The sequence below is a fragment of the Mobula birostris genome, chromosome 2 (assembly GCF_030028105.1).
Source record: "Mobula birostris isolate sMobBir1 chromosome 2, sMobBir1.hap1, whole genome shotgun sequence".
Lineage (NCBI taxonomy): Eukaryota > Metazoa > Chordata > Chondrichthyes > Myliobatiformes > Myliobatidae > Mobula > Mobula birostris.
Genome location: NC_092371.1, coordinates 13,093,288 through 13,106,194, shown reverse-complemented (window position 1 = coordinate 13,106,194; position 12,907 = coordinate 13,093,288). Strand labels below are relative to the sequence as shown.

Here is a 12,907-nt window from a genome sequence, read left to right as displayed (position 1 = left end):
TCTGCGTGAGATGATGGGCTATTGGGACTTTGAGACTTTTTTTTACCGTGTCCATGGTCTGCTCTTTATCAAATTACAGTATTGCTTTGCACTGTTGTAACTCTATGTTACAATTATGTGGTTTTTGTCAATTTTAGTCTTGGTCTGTCTTGTGTTTCTGTGATATCATACTGGAGGAACATTGTATCATTTTTTAATGCATGCATTACTAAATGACAATAAACGAGGACTGAGTGTCCTCATAATCTAATCTAAATAATCTAATAATCTGATATAATGAAATGATTGGTATGGATGGCAGGGAAAACAAATGCTTTTTATTTGTGACATGTGACAACAATGTATTTTATTACGAGATCCAGCACGGTTACAGTCCCTTTGGGCCCAACAAGCCCGTGGTACCCAATTACACCACGTCACCCACCAACATGTGGTTGTTGTTCCTTTTCACGCCTTGTGGCACATCGTGGGGGGGGGGCAAATTTTCCATTTCCTTATCATTTTTCTGTTTTTTACGAGGCAGAGTTGCCAGCTCGACACTCCGTGTGCAAGGAGCCAGCCAAGTTCAATCCCAAGACCACTCACCTTGAAGTCACTGCACCGTTGGCCGGCTAAGTATGCGGTTGGGTTGAGTTGTTTTCTGATCTTGTCGACAGTTTACTCTTTTCCATAGATGCAGGCCAGCCTGTTGAGATCCTCCAGCATTTTGTGCGTGTGTGTTACTTTGGATTTCCAGCATCTGCAGATTTTCTCCTGTTTGTGTAGCCTTTTCCATTCCTGGGCTTTGGCGTTTCCATACTAGATCATGATGCAACCATTTAGGATAGTCTCCATCTATAGAAGTTTGTCAAAGTTTTCAGTGACTTTGTAAGAGTTTTGTTTCGGCAGGGATTTGTTGCAGACATCAAATAGAACATTACAACATAGCGCAGGCCCTTCGGCCCATAAAGTTGTGCCAACCTTTGAACCCACTCTACGACCAATCTAACCCTTCTCTCCTACATAACCCTCCATGTGCCAAATGCCTGGAAACGCTGAGCCAGTCAGAAACAGTCTCTCCGCAGATGCTGACTGACTTGTGAATATTTTTAGCACTTATTTCAGATTTCCAGGAATGAATAGTTCAGTTTGCACACTGCGAGGGCTTGCAGACGCACGACGCCGGGGTGCATGCAGTGCCCCCTTGCGGTGCCGAGAGTTACTGCAGGTACAGAGTAAACTCTCTCCAGTGGGAAACTCCCGGAAAAACCGTACGCACCTCGGGCTATTCGGTGAAGATGCAGGTGGAAATGGATAGAGCAGAACATGGAAATGCAAGATAAAACAGAAAACCCACCAGCATTTAATGCATATGAAAAGATATTCAATAATAACAATTAAAAACAAAAAACTATAGTAATATATTATAGTTAAGCTGAAATAAGTTAGTATGAAACTCACAGACCCCCCCCCCAGTGTGTCGACCCAACGAGCGGCTGCGGAGTTTGATTGACAGTGACTGTACCACAGATAGACGGGGGGGGGTTATAAGTAAGATTAAAATAGATAGACAGTAATTTACAGAGAATGAGTGATTTTATGCTAGATACATTTATTTATTAATACTGTAGCTGGTAGAAGGTGTGTGGGCTACTTTATCGTGGTGATCACGGGGGCGGGCAGAGCCGCTCCCCCCGTCCCTCCGCTCGGTGCTGCGGCCCGGCTCCGCCCTCACTTGGCAGAAGATGGCGGCGCTGAGCGACCGGTCGGCGGGGATGTGGGCGAACGGACCGGTGCCGGGGCAGTTTTATTCCGTGCCCGGCACAGGCCTGGGTCCCAGGAAGCGTACCCTGTGAGTGTAACGTCGGTGGTGCACGGAGGGGTGGGGAGATCCCGCCGGCTGGTGGGTGCCTGGGCCTCAATTGCTGTCTCATCCGCTCTGGGCTGGGCGTCGCGGCCTAGGATGGAGGCGACTGCGGGCTCTTCACTTCCCCTTCGTCCCGCTCCTGCTGCCCCTCCGTCCTGTTGCCCTTACCGTTTCCCCCTCTCTTACTATCCCCCCGCTCCCCTCAGCGTAGAAACAAGCTCTTTAGATCAGCCAACCAAGGTGTCTCTTATCTATGGCCATTGGGCCCACTCCGGTCTTTCCTGCCCATAAACTGCTCCAGATGTTCTTTATATACTCATCTCGACTAGCTCCAGGCTCCCAGGTTAAATCCTGATCTGTGGTGCTGTTTGCCTGTGTGTGGAGTTTGAATGTTCTCCCTCTGACTGATAGGTCTTCCCCGGGTGCTCCCATTTCCTCCCACATCTCAAAGTCGTGCAACTTGCTAGGTTAATTGGCTGTGTAAATTGCCCCTGGTGTGTGGGCCTGATGGGCTAATGAGAACATGGGGATGGGTGTGCAGGATTAGTGTAAATCGGCGACTAATGGCTGGTCCAGACTCAGTGGGCTGAAGGGCACGTTATGGTGCAGTATCTCCTCATGAACACCCTGGTCCTCATCCAAGAGCGACTTTAGTGTGCGTCACCCACTACAGGAAATACAGCTAATGTGGAGAGAGTGAACCATGAAAGGGGATGCAGGCTGAGAGGGCCGTCGTGTCCTGGATGGGGATGAGCTCGCTCATCTAGAAAGGAGGAATGAAAACTCACCACGTTGCTTGGGGCGGGGGGGTCCCTGGTGGAGAGACTTTGGGAGTGGGGAGGGAGGGGGTCAGGAGGCAAGTTCTTGATGCAAGATACCCTTCTCCAATAGCTCAGTCTCTTAGTGGCCGCCCCGACACAAGTCAACTCCCATCCATCCCCCTTTTATCTACATTCACTCAGCCTGGTTACCTCCTCCTATGTGATATTTCCCAGCTGAGAGGGGTCCCTCTATTTCCACATCGGCCACAGTGACGGTCGCTAATTGGTACTGAGAGGCAAACAGCGAGAAGGGGTTTAGTCTCTTTTCCCCAGGATGCTGTATGAATTAAAACCTTCTGGTTGTAAAAAGAGTTTGTTCAAACTTGGGTTGGTTTACATAGAATACTACAGCACAGTACAGGCCCTCTGGCCCACAATGTTTTGCCAAACTTTTAACCTATTCTAAGATCAATCTAAATCTTCCCTCATACATAGCTCTTCATTTTTCTATCATCCATGTGCCTATCTAAGATTTTCCTCAATGCTCCTATAATATATCTGCCTCTTCCACACTCTCGCCTTTCTCTGTGCAAAAAAAAACCTTACTTCTGACATCCCACCCATACTTTCCTCCAATCACCTTAAAATTAAGCTCTCTTGTATTCACCATTTCTGGTTGGGGGGGGGGTCTCTGGCTGTCCACTCGATCCATGCCTCTTTTCATTTTGTACATCTCTACCATGTCACCTCTCATCCTCCTTCACTTCACTCCAAGGAAAAAAGCCCGAGCTCATTCAACCTATCCTCATAAAACATGCTCCCTTATCCAGCAATGACCTGGTAAATCTCCTTTGCACCCTCTCTAAAGCTTTGGCAACCTTTGGAAGTAAGTGGTGTGGCAGTGAATTCTAAAGATTTACCACCCTCCAGCTAAATAAATTCCTCTCCATCTCTGTTCTAAAAAGATATCTTTTTAAAAGGAAGGCTGTGTCCTCTGGTCTTAGATTCTCCCATTACTGGAAACATTTTCTTTCCATGTCCACTCTATCGAGACCTTTCAATATTTGGTATCAATGAGAACCCCCTCCATTTTTGTAAATCTATTCTGGATCCTCTCCAACACCAGCAAATCCTTTCTCAGATATGAGGTCCAAAACTGCTCACTGTGCTCTAAGTGGAGGCTTTCCAATGCCTTGTAAACCCTCATCGTTACATCTGTGCTCTGATTGTCAGAGGCATTGACCAAGCCCTGGTGTCCCTGCGCTGTCCAGCAGGAGGTGGAATTGGCGGAGTCTAAGCCCCTCAGGTTTCCAGCTGGGGGCAGTGCTAGAGGTGCCTGAACCACTGTAGTCTACATACGGGCCACTGTGATGTGTTTGGTGGGGTATCTGATCCTGGAGTCCCTGAAGGGTCTTGGCCCAAAACATCACTCTTTATTCCTTTCTATAAATGCCTGACCTACTGCATTCCTCCAGTATTTTGTGTGTACTTCTCTGGATTTCCAGCAACAGCAGAATCTCTTGTGTTCGTGAAATATGTCAGGACTTGTCCTGTTATCCCTGCACTGACCAGCAGGTGGGGAGTCTGAGCTGTGATGCCCAGCAGATTGGTCTTTGACCCAGCAGGAAGTGAGCAGGGAGAACCTGGCAGTGTACAGTAGTTAGTGGTGCGGTCCTGGAGACTGTCTGATATCCCTACATTGTCCGATACCCCAGAGAAAGGGGCCCAGATAGCCTGGCATTGTACGTTGGTTAGTGGTGTGTCCGAGCACTGGATTCCTCACACAGCCCAGCTGGAAGCTTTGTCCAGTTGAAGGTCTTGAGAACTTAAGCGGTCATCATGGGAGTGTAGCAGTCAGCACCATTGCTTTGCAGTGCCGGTGATCGGAGTTCATTTCCCGCTGTTATCAGTAAAGAGTTTGTACGTTCTCCTCATGACTGCATGAGATTCCTCCAGGTGCTCTGGTTTCCTCCCACATTCCAAAGATGTACGGCTGGGGTTAGTTAGTTGTGGGCATGTTATGTTAACGCCAAAAGCGTGGCAACACTTGCAGACTTACCCCAGCTCGTATTCAGACTGTCGGTCATTGATGCAAAATGTCACATCTCACTCGATGTTTCGATGTACATGTGACAAATATAGCTAATCTGTGTAAAACTGATCTTCATTTCTAGGAGGGGACAGTGTTGGGAGATGGAATCCTGGTGTTTCTGTACCCTCGAATGGGTGAGGGTGAAATCTCTGCTCTGTTCACCCCACCCTGTCCAATGGGAATCTGAGCTCTAATGTCCCTTCTCTGAGCAGCAAGAGAGGCACTTGCAGACTTTAAAACAGGTAGTCAGAACTGCCCAACGCATCACTGACACCAGCCTCCCTCCCCCCCCACCCCCAGCCGCCATCAAGGACATATGTGCAGAAAAGGGCCAGTAACATGAAGGAGCAAATCCACCCTGTTCATGGACTGTTTGCCCCACTCCCTTAAGGGAGGAGGCTATGTAGCATCCACACCAGGACCAGCTACAGTTATTTTCCTTAAGCAGGAAGGCTGATCTACACCTCCCACTAACCCGCCCACCACCACGACTTTATCGTTTCCTGTCAGGATGTTCAGGAACACTTGTGCCTAGCTTCACTTTATGGATAACCATAGCCATATAACAATTACGGCACGGAAACAGGCCATCTCGGCCCTTCTTGTCCGTGCTGAACTCTTACTCTTACCTAGTCCCACCGACCTGCACTCAGCCCATAACCTTCCATTCCTTACCTGTCCATATATCTACCCAATTTAAATGACAACATCGAACCTGCCTCTACCACTTCTGCTGGAAGCTCATTCCACACAGCCACCACTCTCTGAGTAAAGAAGTTCCCCCTCATGTTACCCCTAAACTTTTGTCCTTTAACTCTCAACTCATGTCCTCTTGTTTGAATCTCCCCCACTCTCAATGGAAAAAGCCTGTCCACGTTAACTCTCCCAATCCTCCTCATAATTTTAAACACCTCTATCAAGTCCCCCCTCAACTTTCTACGGTTATAATCAATCTATGTCTATAAGCTATCTTATATATTTATTGTGTGTGTTTATTATTGTGTTCTTTTTGTGTGCTGCGTTGAAGAAACATTGGGGTGTCAGCACTATGCCGGAGGCTGTGCTGGGTGGCTGCTGTCTCAGCACTGGCCAGCAGGTGGTGCTGCTGAGCCGCCTCATCCCTGACACCCTCCACTGACCAGCAAGGGCAGCGCCAGAGGTGCTGGAGGTCTCAGCCTCTGTGTTCCTGCAGTGACCAGCAGGTGGTGCTGCTTGGGACATCTGAGTCTGGATGTCCCTCCACTGAGCAGCTAGGGAAATGCAGGATTTGGAGGGAGCATGAGGGAAGTCTAACTCTGCTGTGGATGGTCTGAAGCCAAGGCATGGGGCTAGCAATCCCATCCAGTTTAAAAACCCAGTGCTACAGAAGAGACCTGATCTCGGGGAGAGGAAGGATCTTCGAGATGGGCTATACCTGGAAACAACTTGAAACACTTGCCCAGGACAGAGGACTCTGACAAGCTGCTGTTAGCGACCTATGCCCCAGTAGGGGTTATGGGTTAAATGAGTGTGATATCTCACTCTCCTCACGCTCCTCCCTCTCCCATGAGTGAGATTAGCTTTATTTATCACATATACATCAAAACATTACAGTGAAATGTTTTGCATCAATGATCAGCACAGTCTGAGGATGTTCTGGGGGCAGTCCGCAAGTGTCTCCATACTTCCAGTGCAAACATAGCATGCCCACAACTTACTTACCCTGACTGATACCTCTTTGCACTGTGGGACTCTGGGAAGAAACTCCTGGATCATGGGGACAATGTACAAATTCCTTACAGGCAGCTTCTATCCTACTGACAGAAGACTACTGAAAGTAAGTCCATAGGGTGTGGAATCAGTGCAGAGCTGAGGTCAAGAGCTTGATGGTTTCAGGGTAACTGGTGGTGTAGGATCTAAGGTTTGTGAACCTCCTGCCTGATGGTGGTAGAGAGAAGGCGGCATGAATTGGGTGGAAGGATGTGGACACTGTGTGAGCAGGAGGACTGGTTTAAACAAAAACATAGAATAGTACAGCACAGTACAGGCCCTTCGGCCCACAATGTTGTGCCGACCCTCAAACCCTGCCTCCCATATAACCCCCCACCTTAAATTCCTCCATATACCTGTCTAGTAGTCTCTTAAACTTCACTAGTGTATCTGCCTCCACCACTGACTCAGGCAGTGCATTCCACGCACCAACCACTCTCTGAGTAAAAAATCTTCCTCTAATATCCCCCTTGAACTTCCCACCCCTTACCTTAAAGCCATGTCCTCTTGTATTGAGCAGTGGTGCCCTGGGGAAGAGGTGCTGGCTATCCACTCCATCCATTCCTCTTAATGTCTTGTATGCCTCTATCATGTCTCCCCTCATCCTCCTCCTCTCCAAAGAGTAAAGCCCTAGCTCCCTTAATCTCTGATCGTAATGCATACTCTCTAAACCAGGCAGCATCCTGGTAAATCTCTTCTCTACCCTTTCCAATGTTTAGTTAGGTATTTAATTACTCGTTAGTTTGTAACATTGTGTCTGCATTATTTAACTGTTGGCACTATGACGCTCCAGGACTTGTCCACTTTGCAGCCACATCTTCTGTGAGTTTTTCATCTTCAATATCATCCTGATGTAGCTTCTCAGCTTGAAATGCTGACTGTTTATTCCCCTTCTGACCTGCTGAGTTCCTCAAGCATTTGTGTGTATTACTCTTGATTTACAGCATTTGTGGAATCATCTGTGTTCAATTTAATTTGTTAAATTGTTGGTCTGTGACCTGGAATGAGAGGCCATCTAAATAATCTTTCTGTCCCCTTTTTAATATTCCTAATGCCTGGAAAAGTATTTAAATCAAAGGGAGATGAAGACCCAGAGGTAATCATCTCTAAATTTTTGGAAATGTGAACACTTGAATTTGAAGCAGACAGATTGTCCTTGAATCCAATCAGTTCCTGGATGTTTATGAGTAAAGGAAATCTAGTAATGTGGTTTTATAAACATGTCCTTGAGGCCCCTCCAGTATGGAGGTTGCACCCCAGCTGCCTACGTGATATGCAAGGCAGGGTAGTACGATATGGGGAGCGAGCTGTTGCCCACGCAGCAGGCACTCTCCCCCACGCAGCTGATGAACCCAAAGGAATGGCAGAGACCGATACAGTTTGGCACCAGCAGCATGGCAGGAGTTGCCAGTCAGCGTTGAAGTCAATCGAGCCTTAGGCACACCAGCTCCTGATTTTGCCTTGGGGTTTACTCCTGAAGCCTTCCCCATGAGTGGGTATATTTGCAAGGCAGTGGTGATTTGAGATCAAAGGTTTCCTTCTAGATGAGCCGCCAACCACAGCTGACGAGCCCCATCTGCCTGAAGCGACTAGTTTTAAGCTGACAGTAACTTTCTTCTGCCCCTTCTCCTGTCAGTAGAAATGGTTCCACCAGGCCTAGTATATAAACTATATATGAAGGCCAGGAGCTGGACTTGCTTGTCAGAGGCCATTTGAAATGCGTACTGTTGCACCCATTTTATAGGTAGTGGGAACTCATCCCCACTACCCACCTCCCCCTGCCAACTGACTATAACAACTTTTTTTATTCGTTTATGGGATGTGGGCCTTGCCAGCTAAGCCAGCATTACCCTAGTTGTCCTTCAGAAGGTGGTGATGTGCTGCCTTCCTGAACCGCTGCAGTCCCTGAGGTGCAGGTACACCCACAGTGCTGTTAGGGAGGGGATTCCATGATTCTGACCCAGTGAAGGAACAGCGATATGTTTCCAAGTCAGGAGGGTGAGTGACGTGGAGGGGGATTTCCAAGTGGGGGTGTTCCCAGATATCCGCCGTTCTCGTCCTTCTAGATTGTAGTGGTCGTGGGTCTGGAAGGTGCTGCCTTAGGAACTTTGTGTTGTTGCTGTGCATCTTGTAGATAGTACACACTGCTGTAACTGTTCATCGATGGTGGAGGGACTGGTGGAAGGGGTACCAATCTAGTGGGCTGCCTTGTACTGGATGGTGTCGAGCTTCTTGAGTGTTGATGGAGCTGCACTCATCCAGGCGAGTGGCGAGTATTCCATTACACTCCTGACCTGAGCCTTGTGGATGGTGGACAGACTTTGGGGAGTCAGGAGGTGAGATACACACCACAGGGTCTTAGCCTTTGACCTGCTCTGGTAGCCACGGTGTTTACATGGCTAGACCAGTTCAGTTTCCTGTCAATGGTAACCCCCAGGATGTTGATAGTAGGAGATTCAGTGATGGTGATGCCACTGAATGTCAAGGGACGATGGTTAGAGCCTCTCTTGTTGGAGATGGTCATTGCCTGGCACTTGTGTGGCTCAAATGTCACTTGTCAGCCCAAGCCTGGACAATGTCCAGGTCCTGCTGCACTTGGGTATGAACTGCTTCACTGTCTGAGGAGTCACGAATGGTGCAGAACATTGTGCAGTCACCTGCGAACATCCCCACTTCTAACCTTGAAGGAAGGACATTGATGAATCAGCTGAAGATGTTGGTCCTCGGACACTTCCCTGAGGAACTCCTGCAGTGACGTCCTGAGGGTGAGATGATTGACCTCCAACCACCACAACCACCTAGGGAACCAAACCATTAGATGGACTGTTTCTCAGTGTCATCCCAATCAGGCCAACCCTTGACTCCTACAGAGCCTAACAAGCCACTCGCCTGTATCAAACCAAGCTTTTTGTTGATCAGGATTAGCTACTACTCTATGGTTAACTGCTTTATTATTGTCTCTTGTACCGAGGTACCGTGAGGAACTTAGTTTTGCACGCTGCATTGGGGTTGTACAAATGCAGAATAAAGTGTTACAGTTACAGAGAAGGTGCAGGGCAAGCTATGACGAAGAAGATTGTGATGTCAAGAGACCACCTTGCTGTACTAGGGCACAGTTCAACAGTCTTGTAACAACAGGGGAGTAGCTGTCCTTCAGCCTGTGGGACATACTTTCAGACTGTTATATCTTCCCAATCGGAAGGGTGAGATGAGAGAATGTCTGGGTGGGTTTTGCTGGCTGCTTTACTGAAGCAGTGAGAAGTGTAGACAGAGTCTGTGCAGGGGAGTGGGGGGGGGGGGGAAGGCTGGTTCCCATGGTGTGCTGAGCTGTTTACACAGTTTCTTGCTGTCTCAGACACAATAGTTGCCGTACCAAGCCGTAGTGCATTTGGAAGGACGAGTCAGAATGAGCAATAACCAGCTGCAGAATATTTAGTGTTCCGGGAAAGTGAAACCACTCTCCAGCTTCCTGCTGTTTAACACACAATACTCAGTGAAAGTAAAACCACAGTAACCACAGAATGACAGGGTTGTTTCAGTCTCACTTGGCATTATGGGTGAATGCAGTCTCCATTATTGCCACTAAGCAACCAGCTTACACAAAATAGTGGAGGAACTCTGCAAGTCAGACAGCATCTATGGAGGGAAATAAACAGTTAACATTTCAGGCTGAGACTGTCTGTGTGTGTGTGTTGCTCAAGATTTTCAGCATGTGCAGAATTTCTTGTGTTTATAAACTACAGAGTGAAATCCAAGTAGAACATGCTGAACGACACTCTGGGTTGCACAAAGATTTTTGGGTCAATGGTCTGTATCAGGACTGGATAATGTGTGAAATTTAATATCATAATTGAAGCCACACTAGGAGTGACGTCGATCAATATTTCTTCACCAAACGTGGAAATCGGAACATATTTAAAATTGACAGACTATTTGTGGGGTTGAGGTATTAAATCAGAAGCTGGTTAATGGAGTTACCACATTTGTCTTGATTTCTTCAGAAGGATTAGATTTATTTGTCACATGTACATCGAAACGTACAGCGAAATGTGTTGTTTATGTCAACAACCAACATAGTCCAACGACGTGCAGCACCAACATAGCATGCCCACAACTTACTAACCCTAACCTGTACATCTTTTGGAATCTGGGAGGAAACCAGAGCACCTGGAGGAAATCTATGTGGTCATGGGGAGGAAGGATACAAACTCCATTTTGACAGCAGTGGGAATCGAACCCAACTGGGGATTGTTGGCGCTGTAAACCATTTGCACTAACAGCTAAGCTACTGTACTGTTCTTTAATGGAACATGCAAAGAGGCCTGCTGTAGGCTCCCCGATCCTAATGCAACCCTGTTTTTCTTTGTTCCAGGAGCCCCATGGTGACAGGTACCTCAGTGCTTGGGGTAAAGTTTGATGGTGGGGTGATCATTGCGGCTGACATGCTTGGCTCGTACGGGTCCTTGGCACGCTTTCGGAACATACCTAGGCTGATGAAAGTGAATGACAACACAGTACTGGGGGCCTCGGGTGACTACGCTGACTACCAGCACCTCAAGCAGGCTATCGAGCAGATGATGTAAGTGAAGAGTGCAATGTTTCATTGTATCGGCTCCTCCAGTAGCAGAATACCAATAATGCAGCAACAATGGGCTATTTGTAGTGTGTAGCTGTGGAATTCCAGCATCTGCAGAATCTCTTGTGTTGATAATAGGTTACCTTATCACTGAAGCTTGTCGAGTTCATTAACTTTGTCTCAAATTCATTAGGTCCAGCCCCAACACCTCTCTTCACTTTCTCAATCTGTCTGGGGACATCTTTTACAAATCCACAGGGATTAGATTTAAAGGTTTTTAGAGATAAGCTTTATTTGTTGTGTTTATGTCGAAACATACATTGACATGTTGCCATGCTTCATAATGCCAAAGGCTTTTAGTGAAATTTTCAGAGTGACTTTCTAGCATTTCCTTTCGCCTCCACAGAAATGCTTTTCTTTCTCTAGTTCGCCATAAAGCAGTGTCTCAGGCAGCTGATGGGGTGGCATACAAGCTATGAGGCCTGCCTAGTGTAGGATGGTATAGATACTGGGCTTGCCGCCATGGTATGTACCTCAGTATCAAGGATTCTGCCTTGCCACTTAATGTTGAGGAGCTTTCTGAGGCAGACTGTGTGGAAATGGTTCAGTTTCTTGACGTGCTCTTGGTACACTGTCCATGCTTCGCAGGTGTAAAACAGAGTGGGAAGTACTATGGCCCTATACGCACTCAGCTTTATCTGTAGACTTGCAGCTCTTCTATTCCAGATGTTCCTGTGAAGTCTGCCGAAGGCTACGTTTGCTTGAGCGATGCTGGGGTTTACTTCATCATCAATGTTGATATTTTGGTGTGCTGCCAAGATACATGAACCTGTTTGTTGGGTTGAGACTTTGACTGTTGATTGTGATGCTTGGCTCAATAAATGATTTCCCTGGAACTGGTTGATGCATTACTGCAATCTTGGTGTTGATGGCAAGCCCAAAGTTGGTACCTGCATCAGAAAACTTGTTGACACAACGCTGAATGTCATCAGCATTGAGGGCACAGTCATAAGCAAAAAGGAAGTCTTTGATGATAGCTGTCATAACTTTAGTTTTTGCTTGGAGCCTCCTGAGGTTGAACAGTTTCCCATCAGTGCAGAATCTGATGCCGATGCCCACGCCACCGTCTCCGAAGGTATCAGTCAACATGGTGGAAAACATCAGACTGAATAGTGTTGTGCCAAAACACAGGGTCAGAGGCAGGGAAGGGCTTGGATGTCTCACTGTAGTCCTGACCTCTAGCTTGCTTGCCATCATGGAATTGCAGCACCATGGTGATGAATTTCCTAGGGCATCCGTATTTCGCCATGATTTTCCACAGACCGTCCCCACTAACAGTGTCAAAGGCCTCAGACAGATTGACATTAAGGGAGAACAGGTCAACGTTTTTCTCCTGACATTTCTCTTACAGCTGCCTTGCAGCAAACACCATGTCAATAGTTCCGGAATCCACACTGGCTGTCTGGTAGGAGTCCCTGGTCAAGGTGTGATGTGAGATGGTTGAGAAGAAGCATGACGAAGATCTTGCCTGCGATCGACAGCAAGGACATTCTGCAACAGTTGTCGCAGGACTGTTGCTTTTCCTTTTGGTTGTACAGGTGGATGGTGTATGAGTCTTTAAATTCCTGTGGAATCAACTCTTGCTGCCACATGAGTTGGAAGAACTGATGGAGTTTTTCTGTTAGCACTGCCCCACCTTCCTTGTAGGACATGGCTGGTATTGTGTCTGATCTAAGCGCTTTGGTCGCTAGAGAGCTGATGTATTGCTTTCTGGGTCTTGGCTAAGGTCAGTGGAACATCCAATGCTTCACTGACAGGTACTTGTGGGAGGCAATCAATGGCTTCGTCATTTATAGTTGAAGAACAATTCAAAACAGTGTTAA

General features: G+C 47.3%; 1 protein-coding gene across 1 annotated transcript in view; it reads left to right on the top strand.

Moving 5' to 3' along the window:
* The first annotated feature begins 1,685 nt into the window (after positions 1-1,685).
* Positions 1,686-12,907, top strand: part of psmb4 (proteasome 20S subunit beta 4) — a 31,749-nt gene continuing 20,527 nt past the window's right edge. Inside the window, exons 1-2 of the mRNA XM_072283446.1 lie at positions 1,686-1,831; positions 10,821-11,027. Coding sequence (XP_072139547.1) covers positions 1,725-1,831; positions 10,821-11,027 — 314 coding nt within the window. The 5' untranslated portion in view covers positions 1,686-1,724. The remainder of the gene's footprint in view (positions 1,832-10,820; positions 11,028-12,907) is intronic.